Genomic DNA, 21,385 nt, shown 5'->3' with positions numbered 1-21,385 from the left:
TCAACGCCGCCGCCGCTCTCCGCCGCCTCCTTCCGAATGTGGGGGGGCCGGGATCGCTATGCCGGCGTCTATACTCCGGTGTAGTGAGGTCGATGGCGCTGTACGGTGCCCCGATCTGGGTCGACGCCCTCACCGCTGACAATCGGGCCCTCCTGCGTAAGCCGCAGAGGGTCATAGCAGTGAGAGGCATCAGAGGGTACCGCACGGTGTCGTGGACTGCGGCGACACTTCTCGCGGGCGATCCGCCCTGGGAGCTCCAGGCGGAGGTGCTCGCGGAGGTGTACCGGCTCCGGGTAGAGGCGAGGAACCGCGGCGACCGTCCAGGATCGGCGGAGGTCGGGCGGATCAGGGCTCTAGCCCAGCAAGCCCTGATCGCCCGATGGCAGGAGGACTTGGGGTCACCCACGGCGGGCCTGGCGACAGTGGAGGCGATCCGTCCCCACTTGAGTCGCTGGGTCGCGAGGAAGAAGGGCACGCTCACCTTCAGGATGACGCAGGTACTTACCGGGCACGTATGCTTCGGTAAGTACCTGCACGGAATAGCGCGGCGGGAGGTGTCACCCTCCTGCCACGAGTGTGGTGCGCCAGTCGACACAGCGCACCACACCCTGTGTGAGTGTGCCGCGTGGGGGCCCCAGAGGCACTCCTTGGCGGCGTCTATGGGCGGAGACCTCTCGCTGTCGAGCATTGTCAATGAAATGCTTGGCAGCGAGACGTGTTGGTCGGAGATGCGCTCCTTCTGCGAAAACGTGATGTCGCAGAAGGAAGCCGCGGAGCGGGAGCGGGAAGAGGATGCCGCTGCAGACCCGCTCCGCCGTAGACGACCGGGGAGGAGGAAAAGGCGCTACGCGCACCTTCTCTCCCCGCCTCAATAGGCGCCGCAGGGTCCAGGGGGGGTCTCAGTACCCTGGGACTACCCCCTAGGTGTTGGAGGCCCGCATAGGCGGGCCAACCGTCAGGGCGTCACGGTAGCATGCGTAAGCGATCCCGTGGCGCCCGCCGAAAGACGGAGAGGGTACCGCTGGTTTTTTAGTGGGTAAACCCGGTGGACCTGGGCGCACTCGGCGTCCAGGAAACCGGGGAGTCCCACACACCCCCCCACATACCATCACGTGGGGGAAGCGCGTAAGGCGTTGTTACAGCGATAAAAAAAAGGGGTCCTAGGCAAAGTAATGAATGTTTTTTTTTCCATTGCCAATGACCCATTTGCCAGTGTGCGTATCTTAACAAAACACATCCAGCCCACATTGGCGCCAAGCTTAGCAAAGGGATATTTACGGATAAATTACTTTCATTCCAAAAAAAAGCATCAAACAAAACTAATTTCAAACGATTTGTTGTATTGAAACAAATTATCCAGTTCGTTAATTACCTCACAAAGAAAAATCGCTCCATTTAAAATTTCGCTATTCCGTGATTGAACGCTATAATTTCAAGCCCGTTTTGTCTGTATTGGCAATAGTCATGAACGATCGGAATTGCATTGTCTATCGGAAAATCAATACTTGAATAATAAATCAAATAACGGCTTAGATAAAGGAAAATATAGGGCGGTTCTGTGTTTGGTAGCAGTTTTTATTTGTATATCGTTTTAATGCACATAATATATAGTAGAGTAATTATTTAAGAATAAACTTGTATCATTATAAATAATAGAGGTGACATGAGTATCCCATATTATGTATGTATTAAAAAGCTGAACGTAATGAAATAAAATAATAGTGTGTGAGTATAATTATTTGACGATAAATTAAATTGTTATTAAATAGTCCGTCTGAATTAAAACAAAAGGAAAATGTTTAAATAACTCGAATCTTCTTTTTCTGTCTTTAATATATAAAAAAAAGCCCCGACGAATTGAGAACATCCTCCTTTTTTTCAGTCGGTTAAAAATAGAAAGATAAAGAATATCGCCTGACCTGACATCACGCTTTTAGATCAAGTGAGGATTTTTCCCAGTTCACTCTATACTGCAAGTCGCGAAAGAACTTAGTTCAAAATATTTACAATTAAAGGATCAAAATAGCGTATCAATGTAAGTCAATTATTAATATTTCACGTATATTTAATATCTGTATTTAAATATACGTGAAATATTAACAATCTGTTGTTACTAACATTTGTTGTTAACATTTGTAAGAATTTCAGCCGAAATAGGCAGGTTTTCTCACAAGGCTTCAGCCCGAAGCACGAAATGAACTATATAATTCGAATTAAAAAAAAAAATAATGAAAATATCTTTAATTTTAAAATCTTTTATACAGCGGTTCGGCCGTAGGCGATGCGTCATTGCATACATTATTATGGGGTAGGTTACATAAAGGTTAATAATTTAATACAAGTTTAAAAATGTCTATTTTATGTTGAAGAGTTTCGTGTTTTCGTCATATTGTTGTCTACCAATAATCACGTTTGAGAATTAACTATCAAAAATCTTAGATTTTCGTTTTGCATTCCACCTAGTGTTTTGATATTGGTACGTCATAAGTATCTTTACATAGTGTAAAACAAAGTCGCTTACCGCTGTCTGTCCCTATGTGTGCTTAGATCTTTAAAATTATGCAACGGATTTTGTTGCGGTTGTTTTAGTAAATAAAGTAATTTGAGAGGAAGTTTTCTTTTGTATATAGTACACAGACTGTATAGCAAAGAAACGCTGAAAATTTTAGAAGTTTCCAATGTGATGTAAATAAACAAATTCTGTAGGATATTTAATATCAAAATTGCATCTGTTCGAAGCTGGGGCATGTCGCTACTTTTTGATATAATTTAATCTAATGGGTAACAATCCATGAATGCATTTATAACATTTTTAATACATGTTTCTGTTGTACGTATACATATATATCTAAACTTTAGTACAAATGTAAAAGTAACTCTGTCTAGTACCTCTGTTACTTTTTAAACCGCTGAACAAATCATTTGAAGTTCTCGATATGTCTATAACCATTAACAGTAGATAAAAAGGATCTAAATTGTAGAACGTAAGCAACAAAAAAGTATCTATATGATATTTTTAATTAACATGGTTATTTTTATTATGTACTACTATAAGAAAGAAGGATCTTATCATAATTCTCGTATCACGACGCGCAGCCGAGTTATCTCCAAAAAACGAAATTCAACCCTTTTTTCAAGATGGCGGCGAACGCATTTAGGAAATTGAGGTCGACAATTTCAAGTAAGTTTTTATACGCTGTTCCTACAACATACGCAAAAATCAGCTTTCAAATATTTGCATTTTCAGATGTGTTTAATGACTGGACTAAAAATATATCATTATCATCATCATTATCATTACATAGTATAAAGCAAAGTCACCTACATTTGTCTAACTCTATGTATGCATAGATCTTTAAATGCACACAACGGATTTTGATGCGGTTTTTTTTTTGATAGATAGAGTGATTCGAGATTAAGGTTTTTTGTAGATTATACATGGACAACATAGTAAAGAAACGATGATAATTTTAGAAGTTTCGAATGTGATGTCGTAAATAAACAAAATCTGTAGTACATTTAGCATCAGTTTTGCAACCAAACGAAGTCGGGATAGTTCGCTTGTAATACTATAAATAAAGTATATCAAACTTCAAAGTCGTGTCTATATTAGCGACTCGCCCCGGATTCGCACGGATATATATCGTCATATTATGACCAAATTAAATAAAAGTATAACTAAGATTTTCAAAAACTTTCGTTAGAAGTAGGGTTATATTAATCAATAACTAATTTACTCACAAAAGAACCCAAACGAAGTGTAAAATCTATTAGAAAAACTAATTTATCTTGCACTGGTAGTTTAAAACCGGTGGCGAAATTTATCAAGCCTGCTTCCGCAAGCAATCTCCAATAATTTACTATCCTGACACACATATTACGTGCAGGTCAATCTTGAAAACGAATTTAAAACCAATTCCTCTCAATTGATTGAGATTCTTATATTTAACTAGCTGATCAGACAAAATATAAAAATAGTTTCTAGATAAAATTTTATAAGCTAACTAGCGACCCGCCCGACTTCGCACGGGAGCATTTCTGATACTTCATATATTACAGAATGTCTTACAACGTTCACGCCTTCTTTGTCATTAGACAATACAAACCGCTATGTGGAGATATTGAAATATGTAATAGGTATCTTCAAAATTTATTGAAAGTAAATGCTGTAAATGGCCATACTGATCTTTATTAAACGCACAATGTGGTAAAGGATACTTAGTTGTATAAGAATTAATGCTGAATTGCTTAAAATCGCTTCGAAAATAAGCAATTATTTAGATATATAGACTTATAACATCCCAGACTTTTTTAAGACATTTTTAAGGCGTACAATACATGGTAGATTATTTGATCTAACTCGTATCTCGGAGGGTTCAGTCAGCGCTTGTGTTGACAAATGTGTTTACTTTATAAACCTCTAAAATTATCAGTGTTTCTCTTTTATATTACATGTAAACTATCCTCTTGAATCAATCTATCTATTAAAAGAAAACGTATTAAAATCCGTTGTGTAATTTAAAAGATCAAATCATACACAAGGACAGACAGCGGTGAGTACACATACATAAGTGTTGGGCGATGAAATCTATATCAAAAAGACGCTATATATGTTGACCGCAGAAAAAACAAAAGAACAGCGAATTTAATTTCTCAATTCAATGGCAGATTGGTGGATAATTCACTGGAATGTAATGGTCGCCCACGCCCATAACGATTGATTCTATAAGAATTATTAACCGTAGCTAATATACAACTAAGATGTTTTGTCGAAACACAAACAAAGATAGACAAGCCTTAGATTAACATATTCACCGCAATTTCCTAATAGGTCTGGTGTATTATGCAAAACAGTTGTTGATTCATACAACTTTAATTATAATACAATATATATCCACTTTAATTTCAATTGTAGTTCTGATAAAAACTTTTCTCACATTCATAATATCATGATTTGTACAGAAAGTATTTTTAATTGGACTTCATTTGAATATTTGTCTGTAAATAGTATTGCTGTGAGGTAGTAGAATATATTTATGATAAGTGTATGGTATCCACCCTGATGGGTTAGTACGAAGTCAGCACCACCAACATGTTAAGCTATTTCCATAATTCTGTATCTGGAAATATAAAACAGAAAATTATTTTTTTAAAACTTATGTGTGTGATGATTTATTTCTAGTTGATTAAAACATTAACTATTCATTTTAAAATAAAATAAAAAGGACTGCAGTGGAAGTTCAAAAATTGTATTAGTTATTCAGCTTTTATAAAATATACGTATATTATATTTCTAAATTTCAACATGCATTGTCGAAGTAAATTCTGATAGGAAATTTTCATTCGCAACGATATTTTCGTTCACTCGTTCAAATATCCAATCGCTTCTTACGGATTCTATTTGAGGATCAAATAGTGTCACCATAATACGTATATGCATATCATCTACATCTTTGAATATTACTTTTAAATTACATAATAACTAAAGTTATTAATTTCGGGATATTTACCATGTTTTTTATTTTTGTTCGGTGGAGCTCGATATTTCGACATTGTCTACGAATGTCTTGTTCACGAGACTGAAGTGTGCGGGTAGATGCTGATAATGTTAGAGGTGTCCGTATCGAACTACCTCCTTTCTTGTACGTTTGCTACGGAAACACCGGTCACCACTACTATTGTCACTTTCACCCCTACCATTGTCACTAGTCGAATTTATTTTATGTACACGCGACACTCGATCCCGTGTTTTGCAGACGAAACTCACCGTATCAATTCGCGAATTTTTTATTTTATTTTTATTTTGCGGGGGTTTGCATAATTTTATTATTGGATTCCATACTCTCGACAGTTGAAACCCATCCTCTCTATTGAAATTACTAAATTTAGTTATTTCAATGGCTTCTCGTACCAGTCGGGGTATGTAGTGGCGTTCTGTCGAGAGTATCTGAGTATTATGAAACTCGATCCAATGGTTCGACCCGGCTTCCAGGAGATGTTTCGCGATGGCTGATTTCTTGGTATCGTTGTTTTTTACCGCCTTGATGTGTTCGTTAATGCGACAAGATACCGTACGCTTCGTCTGTCCAACATAGGATTTACCACAACTACAGTCGATTTTATAAACTCCGGGTTTTTCCAGGGGAAAGCTATCTTTAGGCGAACGCAACATTTGCCCTATCTTCTTGAAAGGAGTGAAGATAGTCTTCACCGCATATCTACTCAGGGTTCTAGCTATCTTATCTGTCACTCCTTTAACATATGGCATAAACGCTGGTTGTCTTTCAACCCTGTACTGTCGCAGTAGCTTATTATTCCGTGCAGCTGTGTTTCTCGTTTTATATCCATTCCGCTGTAGGACCTCTTTAACGTGTGCTAGCTCAGATTGTATATGGTCTTTATCACAAAGGTCGTATGCGCGATTGGTCAATGATGTTACTACAGCGTTTAAGTGTCGAGGATGGTGGTGTGAAGTAGCATGGAGATATCGGTCGGTATGCGTTGCTTTCCTGTAGACAGTATGGCTCAACGACCCATCCGTACGTACTCCAATTTTAACAGCAAGGAATGCTATTGATCTATTCTTCTCCATTTCACAGGTGAATTTAATTTTGCTGTGGATGCTATTTAAATGATTTAAGCAATTCATTACACTATCGTTGTCTCCCTTTATGATAGCAAATACATCATCTACATACCTCTTCCACAGTTTAATTGTAGTTACAGCCTTCGCCGTTGACATGGCTATCTCCTCGAAATGTTCCATCCAGATGTTTGCGACTAGAGGAGCGACTGGACTACCCATTGCCACACCATCTATCTGCAAGTAGTACTCGCCTTGGTAAATAAAGTAACTCGTCTCTAGACAATGATGTAGCAATTTCATATATTCAGTCGGTATGTTATTTTGCTGTAATTTCACCTTTATGACATCCATACACTCAACGATAGGCACATTCGTGAACAATGACTCGACGTCAAAACTAACCATCAAGTCATCAGGCTCAAACGTAGTCGAACGCAAGATGTCAACAAATTGTCTGGAGTCCTTAACATGAGATTTTGTTTGGCCTGCTAACGGTTGTAGTACTTTACATACATGTTTTGCCAATTCATAGGTGGGCGAGCCAATCTGACTTACTATCGGCCTCAGCGGGACATTTGGCTTATGTATTTTCGGTAGTCCGTATAATTTAGGCGGTTGTATGTTTCTCGGCCGGAGTAAATATTTTGATGTCTCATGTCCAATAGCATCCCTACAGGTTTCAATTAGAGTGGTCGTAGCTCGGTTTGTTCTTGCCGTAGGGTTATAGGCGACTTTTCGATAAGTATTTTCATCACTCAGTAGGTGTTGTATTTTTCTGTCATAGTCTGTGACATCCATAACCACAGTAGCATTCCCTTTATCCGCTCTAAGTACGATAAGGTCTTCGTCTTTCCGTAGTTCTCGTAAAGCGGACAATTGATCCGACGTAACATTAGGCTTAGGGGGTTTTGATTTACGTAATATAAGGGCGGCATCTTGTCTTAATATGTCTGCCTCAAAAGTATGTATATTATTACGCTGAATCACTTCCTCAACACTTCCAATCACGTCTTCATAAGGAATGCATTTTGGCGTAGGGGCAAAGTTCAAACCTTTTTCGAGTACCTCCCGAGCGCCTTGCGTCAACTCTTTCTTTGACAAATTTATCACCGTTCGAGTTTCATTCGAGTTTTTAGAGTTAAGGCTAGTTGGTTTTTGCCGTTTTACTAGTTTTTCGAATTTCTTCTCTTTCTTGAGCGCACTCGACTCACGAAAACGTTGAGCCTGTTGGTAAGTGATACGGTCACAAAAATCAAAATCTTCCGCTGTCAATGACGCACTACACTCAAGATGTAAACGATACAATTCACTCCGACGTTTATCGATTTCAAATCGGGTGTTCCGTATGGATTTACGCAACAACTTTACACTCGCATTTCTCAGAATGCTCGCGGAACCATGAATGTCCGGTCGTGGTTTTATCCGTACACACACTGGAATCACATTTGCGTCCCGACACTTTATGAGGAACGTCAAGGCTTCCTCCAAACATTCACACTTTTTCCGCGCGCGTTCTAGATGTTTTACTAATTTTACGTATTCCGGCCCGTACCGGTATTCTATATAGGATTTTAAACTAACATGGTTATTTTTATTATTAAAGTTATTAATTTCGGGATATTTACCATGTTTTTTATTTTTGTTCGGTGGAGCTCGATATTTCGACATTGTCTACGAATGTCTTGTTCACGAGACTGAAGTGTGCGGGTAGATGCTGATAATGTTAGAGGTGTCCGTATCGAACTACCTCCTTTCTTGTACGTTTGCTACGTAAACACCGGTCACCACTACTATTGTCACTTTCACCCCTACCATTGTCACTAGTCGAATTTATTTTATGTACACTCGACACTCGGGACACACGGGAAAGCTATCTTTAGGCGAACGCAACATTTGCCCTATCTTCTTGAAAGGAGTGAAGATAGTCTTCACCGCATATCTACTCAGGGTTCTAGCTATCTTATCTGTCACTCCTCCTTTCAAGAAGATAGGGCAAATGTTGCGTTCGCCTAAAGATAGCTTTCTTGAGCGCACTCGACTCACGAAAACGTTGAGCCTGTTGGTAAGTGATACGGTCACAAAAATCAAAATCTTCCGCTGTCAATGACGCACTACACTCAAGATGTAAACGATACAATTCACTCCGACGTTTATCGATTTCAAATCGGGTGTTCCGTATGGATTTACGCAACAACTTTACACTCGCATTTCTCAGAATGCTCGCGGAACCATGAATGTCCGGTCGTGGTTTTATCCGTACACACACTGGAATCACATTTGCGTCCCGACACTTTATGAGGAACGTCAAGGCTTCCTCCAAACATTCACACTTTTTCCGCGCGCGTTCTAGATGTTTTACTAATTTTACGTATTCCGGCCCGTACCGGTATTCTATATAGGATTTTAAACTAACATGGTTATTTTTATTATTAAAGTTATTAATTTCGGGATATTTACCATGTTTTTTATTTTTGTTCGGTGGAGCTCGATATTTCGACATTGTCTACGAATGTCTTGTTCACGAGACTGAAGTGTGCGGGTAGATGCTGATAATGTTAGAGGTGTCCGTATCGAACTACCTCCTTTCTTGTACGTTTGCTACGTAAACACCGGTCACCACTACTATTGTCACTTTCACCCCTACCATTGTCACTAGTCGAATTTATTTTATGTACACTCGACACTCGATTCCGTGTTTTGCAGACGAAACTCACCGTATCAATTCGCGAATTTTTTATTTTATTTTTATTTTGCGGGGGTTTGCATAATTTTATTATTGGATTCCATACTCTCGACAGTTGAAACCCATCCTCTCTATTGAAATTACTAAATTTAGTTATTTCAATGGCTTCTCGTACCAGTCGGGGTATGTAGTGGCGTTCTGTCGAGAGTATCTGAGTATTATGAAACTCGATCCAATGGTTCGACCCGGCTTCCAGGAGATGTTTCGCGATGGCTGATTTCTTGGTATCGTTGTTTTTTACCGCCTTGATGTGTTCGTTAATGCGATAAGATACCGTACGCTTCGTCTGTCCAACATAGGATTTACCACAACTACAGTCGATTTTATAAACTCCGGGTTTTTCCAGGGGAAAGCTATCTTTAGGCGAACGCAACATTTGCCCTATCTTCTTGAAAGGAGGAGTGACAGATAAGATAGCTAGAACCCTGAGTAGATATGCGGTGAAGACTATCTTCACTCCTTTCAAGAAGATAGGGCAAATGTTGCGTTCGCCTAAAGATAGCTTTCCCGTGTGTCCCGAGTGTCGAGTGTACATAAAATAAATTCGACTAGTGACAATGGTAGGGGTGAAAGTGACAATAGTAGTGGTGACCGGTGTTTACGTAGCAAACGTACAAGAAAGGAGGTAGTTCGATACGGACACCTCTAACATTATCAGCATCTACCCGCACACTTCAGTCTCGTGAACAAGACATTCGTAGACAATGTCGAAATATCGAGCTCCACCGAACAAAAATAAAAAACATGGTAAATATCCCGAAATTAATAACTTTAATAATAAAAATAACCATGTTAGTTTAAAATCCTATACATAATAACTTATGACGGTGTATCTAAGACTATTGCATTAATCCATCCGGTATATTATGAGCCGAGATGGCCCAATGGTTAGAACGCGTGTGTTAGATATTTATATTATTGTTAATGAATTATATCAGGATAAGTGAAAAATAACATCTATTTCTTTATTATTTCATAATATTTTAAGGTTTAAGGCAATAAAAGATGATATGAATAAGGAAATATATTTCAAAATCAATAATATACTTTATTCAAGTACCCTTTTAAAAGCACTTTGAATCGTCATTTAGCAATTTATTTAAGTAAGCTACCATCGGTTCGGAAAGTAGATTATACCGAGAAGAATCGGCAAGAAATTCAGTAGTTACTCTTTTCAATATTTAAAAATACAATCATGTTAGTTGATTACAATTTAATATATATTCATTTATTCAACTGTAATTTATTTAATCATTATAGCATCTGTAGAAATATATTATTATTTTATTTAATATTTATATCCGAACTAAATACCACAAAACTAACTTTTTATCTTGATAATTGCAATTTCATTACAATAAACAATTCATACATTTTATATTTATCAATAATTTTACAACAATAACAGTTATAATTTAACGCAAAGTTATACAACAACAGCCTGTAAATTTCCACTGCCGGGCTAAAGGCCTCATCTCCCTTTGAGGAGAAGGTTTGGAACATTTTCCACCACGCTGTTCCAATGCGGGTTGGTGGAATACACATGTGGCAGTTATTTCTATGAAATTTGTCACATGCAGGTTTCCTCACGATGTTTTCCTTAACCGCTGAGCACGAGATGAATTATAGAGACAAATTAAGCACAAGAATCAGCGGTGCTTGCCTGGGTTTGAACCCGCAATCATCGGTTAAGATGCACGCGTTCTAACCACTGGGCCATCTCGCTCAAAGTTATATCGTACCTTAATAGTCAACACCTCGCTGGTCCACGGAAAAGAGTCCTGTATTAGGAGCTTCCCTCACTTATATTAACCTCACTACAAATCACGTGATTCACAGAAAAGTCAAAGTACCCTCTTATTAAATATCAAGTACCAATAAAATTCAAAATATACTTTAAATCTAATTATTATTATTACACAATTAATTAAAGCATATAATAAATAATGTAAACCTTTTTATAATAATTTAGTTATTTAATAATTTCTCACTTAATCTACGTGCATCTTTATCGATGATTTCGGGTTCAAACCTAGGCAAGCAACCCTCTCCTTAATGGGAGAGGTGGCCTTAGTCCAGCAGTGGGAAATTTACAGGGTGTTAATGTCGTTTAATATATATTTGGCTTCAAATATTGCAGAATCGATGAGTTTTAATTTAAAACCTTATTTGCAAATTTTTGGCCTGCCCATATAGCGTCCATTTAGCGTCCCCCTATGCAAGGCCCCTTGGCCACTTTCTCTGAGTAGGGGGATAATCCGGATTTCCGTCATATTCTTGCTTGCAAAGCCGCGGATTCTGCTAAGTTATATTAAGAATTATAGCAGTCAGGGAAACCATTGCACGCATAGCAAGATTAATGGGTATGATATCAAGATAAAGATACGATAGTCTAAGAGCTCGGTCCTTTTTATAAATAGATTAATAAATACTGCTTCATTGCTGTTTAAATGTTTCTTTTGAAAAATAATTCGTTTATAAAATATCGTTATTAAAATCAGTGTACGATTTTCTGAATTTAAGCAAAAGATAACTCTTAAGATGAGAGATTAATCAGCCTTTGCACGGTTATACTAAAATAGTATATGATAATTTTTAGTTTTATGAAGTAACATGCTATAAATATACTTTAGGGTTAAAGCTTCCTCCCCCTCTGAGGAGAAGGTTTAGAGTTCATACCACCATGCTAGAACAATTGGGGACACATATAGTAGAGTTTTATTGAAATTAGACGTGTACAGGTTTCATAACGATCTTTTCCTGCTTGAAGCAAATGGAAACTCGTTTTCTGGGATAAAACAGTGCCGGTTAAGATTGACGCTTTCTAAAGAGTGCATCATCTTGGCTAATTTCGTTTATTATTAAATAAATTATTATATATATATTTAAATTATTGAATAGTAACTAGCTCTCTGACTAGTAATCATATAGTCAAGGCACGCACTATTCTCTAACATCATACACTTGTGATAAATAAATATAATTATATACCGCTTTCGTATTCACATAAGCCAGTATGACTGAGAGATTGAGCACTCAAAGTACTCATATATAAATATTAGTATACTAGTGATCCGCCCTGGCTTCGCACGGATACAATTTATTGAGAAAAAAATTAGCGTCCACGGTTCCTTTGATTTGTATTAAATGTCCATTTTTACTGACTAATGATAAAATCATCATTATATAGTATAAAACAAAGTCACCTACGCTGGCTGTCCGTATGTATGCTTAGGTCTTTGAAATTACGCAACAGATTTCGATGCGGTTTTTTTAGGTCGCTAGTATTTTTTTTAATGTAAAAGGATGGCGGACGAATATATGGGCCACCTGATGGTAACTGGTCACCATCATCCATAGACAATGACGCTGTAAGAAATATTAACCATTCCTTACATCGTCAATGCGCCACCAACCTTAGGAACTACGATGCTATTCCTTAGGAACTAAGATGCTATGTCCCTTGTGCCCGTAGTTACACTGGCTCACTCAGCCTTCAAACCAGAACATAACAATATTGCATACTGTTGTTTAGCTGTAGAATATCTGAGGAGTGGGTGGTACCTACCCAGGCGAGCTTGCACAAAGCCCTTCCACCAATAAATTATACACAGAAATTTTCCTCGTTTGTTGATGTTCACAACAACAACAACAACAGCCTGCAAATTCCCACTGCTGGGCTAAAGGCCTCCTCTACCTTTGAGGAGGAGGTTTGGAACATATTTCACCACGCTGTTCCAATGCGGGTTGGTGGAATACACATTTGACAGAATTTCTGTGAAATTTGTCTCACGATGTTTTCCTGCACCGCTGAGCACGAGATGAATTATAAAGATAAATTAAGCACATGAATCAGCGGTGCTTGCCTGAGTTTGAACCTGCAATTATCGGTTAAGATGCACGCGTTCTAACCACTGGGCCATCTCGACGCTTTGTTGATGTTTATGTAAATGAAATCCGCATTAATCCGTTGCATGGCTTACAAAAGTTACCTTAGATACTGATAGAAAAACAGAGCAGTATCATATTTATAAATGCATTAATGGAAACTATATGTATTAAAATTAAGGTCCCACGTCCAGCGTGGCGTTAAAACCAAATTTGCTTTAGTCGTTTGTAACATAACCTCAAAGATTGAATAATTTATTGGTAGCTAAATATTTCATTGAAATCTTCCTTATTTTGCCTCTTTAGGAAGGGTACCAATTATATATAATAATTTATTGTACTACTAAATAGAAATACTCGGTATTATCGTGCTTCAGATAACGTAAAGTATGTGTATTATTATTGTACATGAAAACATAAAATCTATGGAGAACATGAAGCTAAAAAATATATCCTGCTGAAATTCTTTCTTTTCTTTTTGTAGATTTTCCTTTATACTGAATCAAGATTTTTGACTTTGATTTTGATTTTAGTTTGAAAGGTGAGTGAGTCATCAGACCTACTGTTATTGGTGGTGTTACTGTTAATATTGGTGGTATATATTTGTTAACTTTTCTCACAGCGCCAACATCTACAAACATCTGTTTGTATATTCTGCCTATCTACATAATAAAAAAAATGGCACAGTAAAGAGATCAAAATATTTTGCTATTTTGAAATAATAATTAGTAAATATATCAAACCAATTTTACTAAAAACGTTAGTAAATTAACCTGAAATATCATAAATTCATAACACAATATTGGTTTAAATTAAAAATAAGGCAGGAATGCTTTACGACGCTGACAAGTTATAATGAAAAATGTCGAAAGCACAAATCGGCTGAAATTCAAACAATTTCAGATTTTTCGTGCAAAACTTTGGAGCATTATTTTTATAACCTATGAATTCTTCGCATTCAATTCGCACTAGCTGTGCCCACGACCTTGTACGCGTTTGAATTTAATAAAAAATATTTTATTATAGCCTAAGTTACTCCTTATTATATCAGATATCTGGCTATGAAAGTCGCGTCAAAATCGGTCCAGACGTTCCAGAGATTAGCCGGAACAAACAGACAGATAGACAGACAAAAATTGTAAAAAATGTTATTTTGTTATATGTAGGTACCTACCGTGTAAACAGATAGATACTCCAATTTTATTATATGTATAAGTTAAAGTTCTGCATGTCTGTTGAGATGCTACTTTGTACTTTCCGCCTCACTCGCCCTTTGACACATGAGTACTTAAGAACATATCATTTGGATAAGAATCGCTGTTTGGTGTCTGTGTGTAGTCTATATCTGATGAGTGATGGTATCAACCTAGTCGGGCTGCTGAAACACAAGCCAGCGGACGTATTCCGGGTTTCCTATCCAACTAGACTATCATACTTTACTTTGGTCTACTTCCAATGTACAAACTTGGTGGTAGGAATTTGTGCAAACCCCTCTAAGTATATACCATCTCGTCACGAATTATTTTGACAATCTGCAATGGGTATTGTAATGAACAGATGTTTAGGTCGATTGAATTATATATGGTATCTACAGATACAAGAAACATATAATCTTAATGTAATTCAAAGATTAGCGGCGATTTGACGGTTAAAAAATGTATGGCGCTACTGTCTGTATCCTGTGGGGACAACCAACAGTAGCATTGACCCGTCTAATACGTATGCTATAAAATAAAATTTTCACAAAAATTCACATAAACATATCGAATATGTTTTCAATTACGTGATTACATTTTGTCAAAATCAAAATATACTTCATTCAAAGAGGCTATTACAAGCACTTTTGGATCATCATATAACAACTATATTAAGATAAGTTAAAAAATGCTTCGTCACATAAGTAATCATACTCTTAAAGTGAATTTCATTTAAGTTGACGTCTAATTATCGTTATAATTACTAGTAAAACTTAATTAGCTAAGAACCAATACATGTATGATTGTATACAAAGTAAATATGACGACCATAATTATGTAATAATGAAAACAAATCTATCATCCGTCAAGACTGTCAGACAGAATTAGATCATGATTATCTAGATTAGTGCTCTCAGAAAGACAAGTAGAGGATTCTAGATTAATAATAATAATAATAAAAAGTGATGTATTGTGGGACACACCCAGTTGGACAAAACTAAATTAGTGAATTTATGGTTGATAACATACTTGGGGAATAAAAATCCAATTATTCCTTTTCAAATTATATATTTGTAAAAAAAATGTTCTGACTCTCATTCGCCGGTTCTTCTCAGGTCCCTTGTCAGTCAATAAAGTAAAAAGAAAAGTAAAGTAACAGCCTGTATAGTTCCCACTGCTGAGATAAGGCCTCCTCTTCCATTAAGGAGAGGGTTTGGAACATATTCCACCACGCTGTTCCAATGCGGGTTGGTGAAATGCACATGTGGCAGAATTTAGACGAAATTAGACACATGCAGGTTTCCTCACGATGTTTTCCTTCGCCGCCGAGCAGCACGAGATGAATTATAAATATAAATTAATATAATATTATATATATAGTGGTGCTTGCCTGGGTTTGCACCCGCAATCATCGGTTATAATGCAAGCGTTCTAACCACTGGGCCATCTCAGCTCAGTCAATAAATAAGTTTAATGCTTATATTACATAAAGAAATTTGTTTTGATTTGTCCTTCACATTAAAAAAAACGAAAGGTGTCTGGCACACGATTGTGTGGAGTTGTTTTCGCTGTATATTATGTATTATATAATATATATAATGAACAAAGGTTTCAAATAAATGCCAAAAAAATATAATTGTTATTTAAGATACCAATTACATAAATAAATAAGCTTAAATAATTTTGTATTAAACCGTATTTTATAGATAAAGACGGGGAGAAAGAGAGGAACAATGAAAAAAAGCCTATAAATGAACATTATTATCTATTAATAACTAAGTATAGATTTGTTCACTCACGAAGCAGCCTCCACGGTAAATTATTGTCTTACATTAGTGTGAGTGACGCTCGTGTTTACAAAATATCTCAGTGTGCATTAGGTGACTAATGGAAGAATACAGATAGCATAAAAATATAAATAAGTTTACATTTCTTAATGCACACCACAATTTTTCTTCATGGATTATTGAAATAACTCGTGTTAAAAGTTTTTATACTGTAATTAAAATTCAAACCGGTTTTGACACATAATTTTCCGCTTAATTTTGCCAACGTTCTCTCTACTTTGCTATGTCAATTTAATTTTAAAATCTTGATTTAAAAATCAAGCACCATAAGCGCTTTCAAATTACTATTTTACACGATTAAATGAAGTAATTATGAATATCTCAGTACTGGGCAAAGGTCCCTTAATATCTTAAGAAGAAGTTTTGAAGCTTCTTACACAATCTTTGCTGAGAATATAACCAGATTTCGTTTGACATATGCAAATTTACTTACAATGTTTTACTGTACCGCCGAGAACGAGATTCATTATAAATTGTAAAATGTACACATGAAATCTCTTTTACGGCTTTTTCGAATCTTTATATTATATATATTATTACAATTCATCCACTATTTCTCTTGTTCTGAAATTGAGACACGTGTAAAATTAAATGCACGTAAATATAAGCATTAAGTAGAAATACAATTTTAGTTGATGGTAATGGTTCTTTGTGCAAGCCCTTTTGAGTAGGTACCGGTACCGTAAACAATACAATGTGAGCGAGTCAGTGTAACCATAGCTGATCTATAGTTTGTGCCATGATGTGATCACTCACCATCATATTGACCATTCCTCTACCAAGCTTATTTTTATGGTATAGGTTGGCGGACGAGCATATGGGCCACCTGATGGTCACCTTCACCCATAGACAATGAAGCTGTAAGAAATTTTAATTATTCCTTACATCGTCAATGTGCCACCAACCTTGGGAACTAAGATCTTATGTCCCTTGTGCCTGTATTTACACTGGCTCACTCACCCTTCAAACCGGAACATAAGAATACTGAGTACTGTTATTTGGCGGTAGAATAACTGATGAGTGGGTGCTACCTACCCAGAGGTGCTTGGACAAAGCCCTACCACCAAGTGTGCTATGTTATGAAAAATATAATCTCAAGGTATAAATAATTCAAGAAAACATTTTAATACACGATAATATTTCCCGATAAACGAGTACTCGTAAACTTTCACAATTAAGCTCTCCACCTCGTTCGACTTTTCAAGGGGATTTATTAAAAGGTTATTCAAGGCATTTTACGTTCGTTTTTTTCGCAAAGTTTCACTGTAAATATGAGACGGTTTTAATTAATTTGCACGTGTTTCATTAAAGTTGTATATGTTTACGGTAAAGTTTAACTTTATTTTTTTCATAAATCTATTGAATACGTGATTCAAGTGAATGTGCCTTTTGGTAAGTTACCATTACCAATGGACATTGGTCCTGAATAAATAAAAACCATTCCTTACATCGATAATATGTCGACAACCTTGGGAAGAAGAAGTTATGTTCTTTGTGTCTGTGGTTACACTGGTTCACTCATTGTTCAACTCGGAACACAACAATACTGTGTAGTGCTGTTAGGCTGAAGAATGTCTGATGCACGGGTGTTACTACCCAGGTAACACCCGCTATATAAAGCCTTATCATCAAGTAAAAGATGTGAGAAAACTTAAAATTTTATTTGTTTCATTAATATTTGACTTGTGACCTTTTTTCCACTTAAACTTCAGTGCAGTGTGTTTTATAATCAGATTGTGAGGATTAAGTCGATTTTTCCACCCGCTTGTCCGACGTCAAATTTTCATTTCCGACACTCACGGGTTGAGATAGGATGACGCTTATCTGTCACCAACGACACTCCGTTATAATTTATAGCAATGAATTTTAATCTAACATTATACTGTATAACATTGTTCTTCAGGAACGACACAGTGACGGTTGGTAAGCACACGTTTCACTTTCAAAATTGGAATGTCACCGTTAAATGAAAAAATATATCTAATTCAATATGGTATAACAGAGCTGAGATGGCCCAGTGGTTCGAACGCATGCATTTTAACCGAAGATTTCGGGTCCAAACCCAGACAAGCACCACTATATATATGTGCTTAATTTGTGTCTATAATTCATCTCGTGCTCGGCGGCGAAGGAAAACATTGTGAGGAAACCTGAATGACTCTAATTTCATTGAAATTTTTCCACATGTGCATTCCAACCCGCTTTGGAACAGCGTGGTGGAATATGTTCCAAACCCTCTCCTTAATGGGAGAGGAGGCCTTAGACCAGCAGTGGGAAGTTTACAGGCTGTTACTTTACTTTACTTTATCGTATAATAATGATTTCGAATATTTTAAGCTCAGCTACAGAATTTACATACATATGTGTGCATAAACTGTGTGCAGGTGTGCGTTGGCAGTTTAATAGGTGAGATGGATCGCATAGTAAATTATGTAAATAAATAATTAATTATGTCCCAAACTGACTGAAATATTATACCCTCTGACGGGAATCAGGAAGCACCAACGGAAGATTAGATTCATGTATATGACGTAATATCTAGGACTTTGTATATATGTATTCGTGTCAGCGTCAGATAATGTCGACATTTGAAATACCTGACTAAATTAAATGGAAAACAAATGAATTGTGAATTTTATATAGCAACATTTTTTTTGGTCCTTCTTGCCATTTGCTTAATAAAATCCACACATAACAATGTTGAGACTTTTTTACAGATGTTATCGATAAAGAACGTAGCTGTGCAAAAGTTAAGTAGAGTACAAATTATTTTTTAAGGGACCGAATATTTCGCGCTCATGACGCGAATTTAACAGCATATTTTGTCGACGTTGAAGAACTTGTGATTCGATTGACACCAGATGTCAAGGTGACAGCTGTCATAATATTAAAGTCATAAACTTTGACGACCTCCGTGGTCCATTGGTGTGTATACCGGTTTGCATGGGTACGCCACTCCGAGGTCCCGGATTCAATTCTAAGCCGAGACGATGTAGATTATCATTAGTTTTCTATGTCGTCTCGGGTCTGGGTGTTTGTGGTACCAACGTTACTCCTGATTTTCCATTACTCAAGTGCTTTACCTACTTACAGTGGGATCAGAGTCTATATGTGATATTGTCTCAAATTTATAAATATTTTAGCATCAAGATTCATCTCGTAATCCGTAGCACTACTCTTACCAATTTAGAAGCGTTCTCTTATCAACGTCTCGCTGGCAGAAAATTTTAAAAATAACAACGTTCGTTTTCAGGAGTCAGGCTAAAATTAAATAAGCAAGCAAGTGCAAAAAAAGTTTTGAAGCGAAGAAATTACACTAACTGAGACTTTACAAAGCAATCTTAGCCCTCTGTGGTTTCCAGCGTGCTCCACAACAGAGGTGTAGCCAACGAGAAAAATAATGCTCAGCTGGAACTTTGCACCGGGCGTCTCATTAAAACTTCCCAAGAGAATTAAATAACGCGGGAAAAACAAATCCGTTTAGCGCGTTTTTTTGCTTTTAAGCAATTTTTTTTTAAAAGTGACCGCCTCTTTGTATTTTCGCTTTGCAAACCGTAACGAATTTGATGACTTTATCGAAAGTATTATATGCTGTTGCATGTGCATGTAAATTTCTTGTTGCTTTCTCCGTATTTTGTCAAACATCATAATATATTGTCATCTGTATTAATAACCATGTAATGTAAAAATGTGCAAGTTTACGATGGACCGGATGGAGAACTATTCGTAATTATAGGGTTTAAAACTCATCAAGTAAAAAAATTAAAAATATGCTTTGCTATATTTTGCTATTTAAATGATTTAATTTTCAATATTCACCCCACAAAAAAGTAGTTTTGTCATCTTTGCATCGCTAATAATGTGACTTCAGTCGCTAGTTTTTATTTCAAAAAAATGTGACCGACACAAGGTCCGGCAAATTTTAAACTTCGAAGTTAATCGTTATTGAAAGAATTAAAAAAAAATGTTAAGTAAAACATCAAAAAGTGTAGTTTCCTTAAATAATTTATACCTATTTATTATCTGTTATTATGATAATACATCTTGTACACGGTTCGAGCACACGCATGACAGTAGAGAGCGGTAACATTGAAGAAAGTTAGGCCATTTACCATTACGGTATAAAAATTTATATTATTTTCAAAGTGCTTTAGGCATTACTTACAAGAAAAAACAAAATCGTATAATAAAGATAAAATCTGTACTAATGTTTGAAAATCGAAATTCTCACATTGTTCTTATTCTTCACGCTTAAATCGTGAAAGCTCGAGTTCCGAGGAAGAACATAGGATACTTTTTAGTTTCACCCCTCGTGGGTATAAAATGGGAGATGACGGTATGTAAGGTTTTGTGTTTGTTTAAGCCGCTGGTTCAGCTAGACAAGAACATCAAAATCACATGTGCCACAACAATAGTACAAATTTATTGCGATTGAAACTATAAAGTACGCGTAACATCTACACTAAAACCTTCTTCGAAATATGCTGCGTCTACTGGTATACATTATATGTTTCTGTAGTCGTTTTTCAATTTCGTTTTTATATTATAGTATCGGTTTGTATTAGTAAATTCAGCCTGTAATTATTATAGAATCAGTTATTTTGGATTGAAGTTGTTTTAACCGACTTACACTTGTTAGCATATTTATTTTAATATGATCATATTTTATTGTTTTAATGTATTAAAGTATTATCAGCATAAATAATTCGATTTAAATAGTTGTTACAATTTCCGTTGATTGTCAACATCCGGTTTTGACTAAATTGTTTTTTAAAATGGATCGAAACCGGATGTTGCTACAGTCGAAGGAGGGGCGTGTAAACATTAAATACTAGGAGTAAGCCTAGAAATGGTCATTCTTACTTTAATCGTCGAGTTGGAAGGATCGAAAACCACTTCAGGAGAGATAAAGTATTGATTGTGAGGAGAGTTTTTGTATTATTCCAACACACTAGAGCAAACTGGTTTTAACCAGTTTCTATTGGCACTTGAGGATAAAGGGTTACGCGATGCGACCTTACCCTCTCTTTCTCTCTGTCATTTTCTATGTATAATAAATATAGATTAATATTTTAAATATCAATTGTATTTCTTTTCATTTAATTATTCTCAAATGCTATGACTT

The 21,385-nt window shown here is 36.6% G+C and overlaps 1 protein-coding gene across 1 annotated transcript in view; it reads right to left on the bottom strand.

Annotated features, from left to right (window-relative positions):
• The window catches only part of LOC124541640, a 144,644-nt gene extending 137,839 nt beyond the window's left edge, over positions 1-6,805 (bottom strand). Inside the window, exon 1 of the mRNA XM_047119569.1 lies at positions 5,912-6,805. Coding sequence (XP_046975525.1) covers positions 5,912-6,805 — 894 coding nt within the window. The remainder of the gene's footprint in view (positions 1-5,911) is intronic.
• Positions 6,806-21,385: the final 14,580 nt, after the last annotated feature.

This window comes from Vanessa cardui, chromosome 2, assembly GCF_905220365.1.
Source record: "Vanessa cardui chromosome 2, ilVanCard2.1, whole genome shotgun sequence".
NCBI lineage: Eukaryota > Metazoa > Arthropoda > Insecta > Lepidoptera > Nymphalidae > Vanessa > Vanessa cardui.
This window is presented reverse-complemented; position numbering and strand designations above follow the sequence as displayed.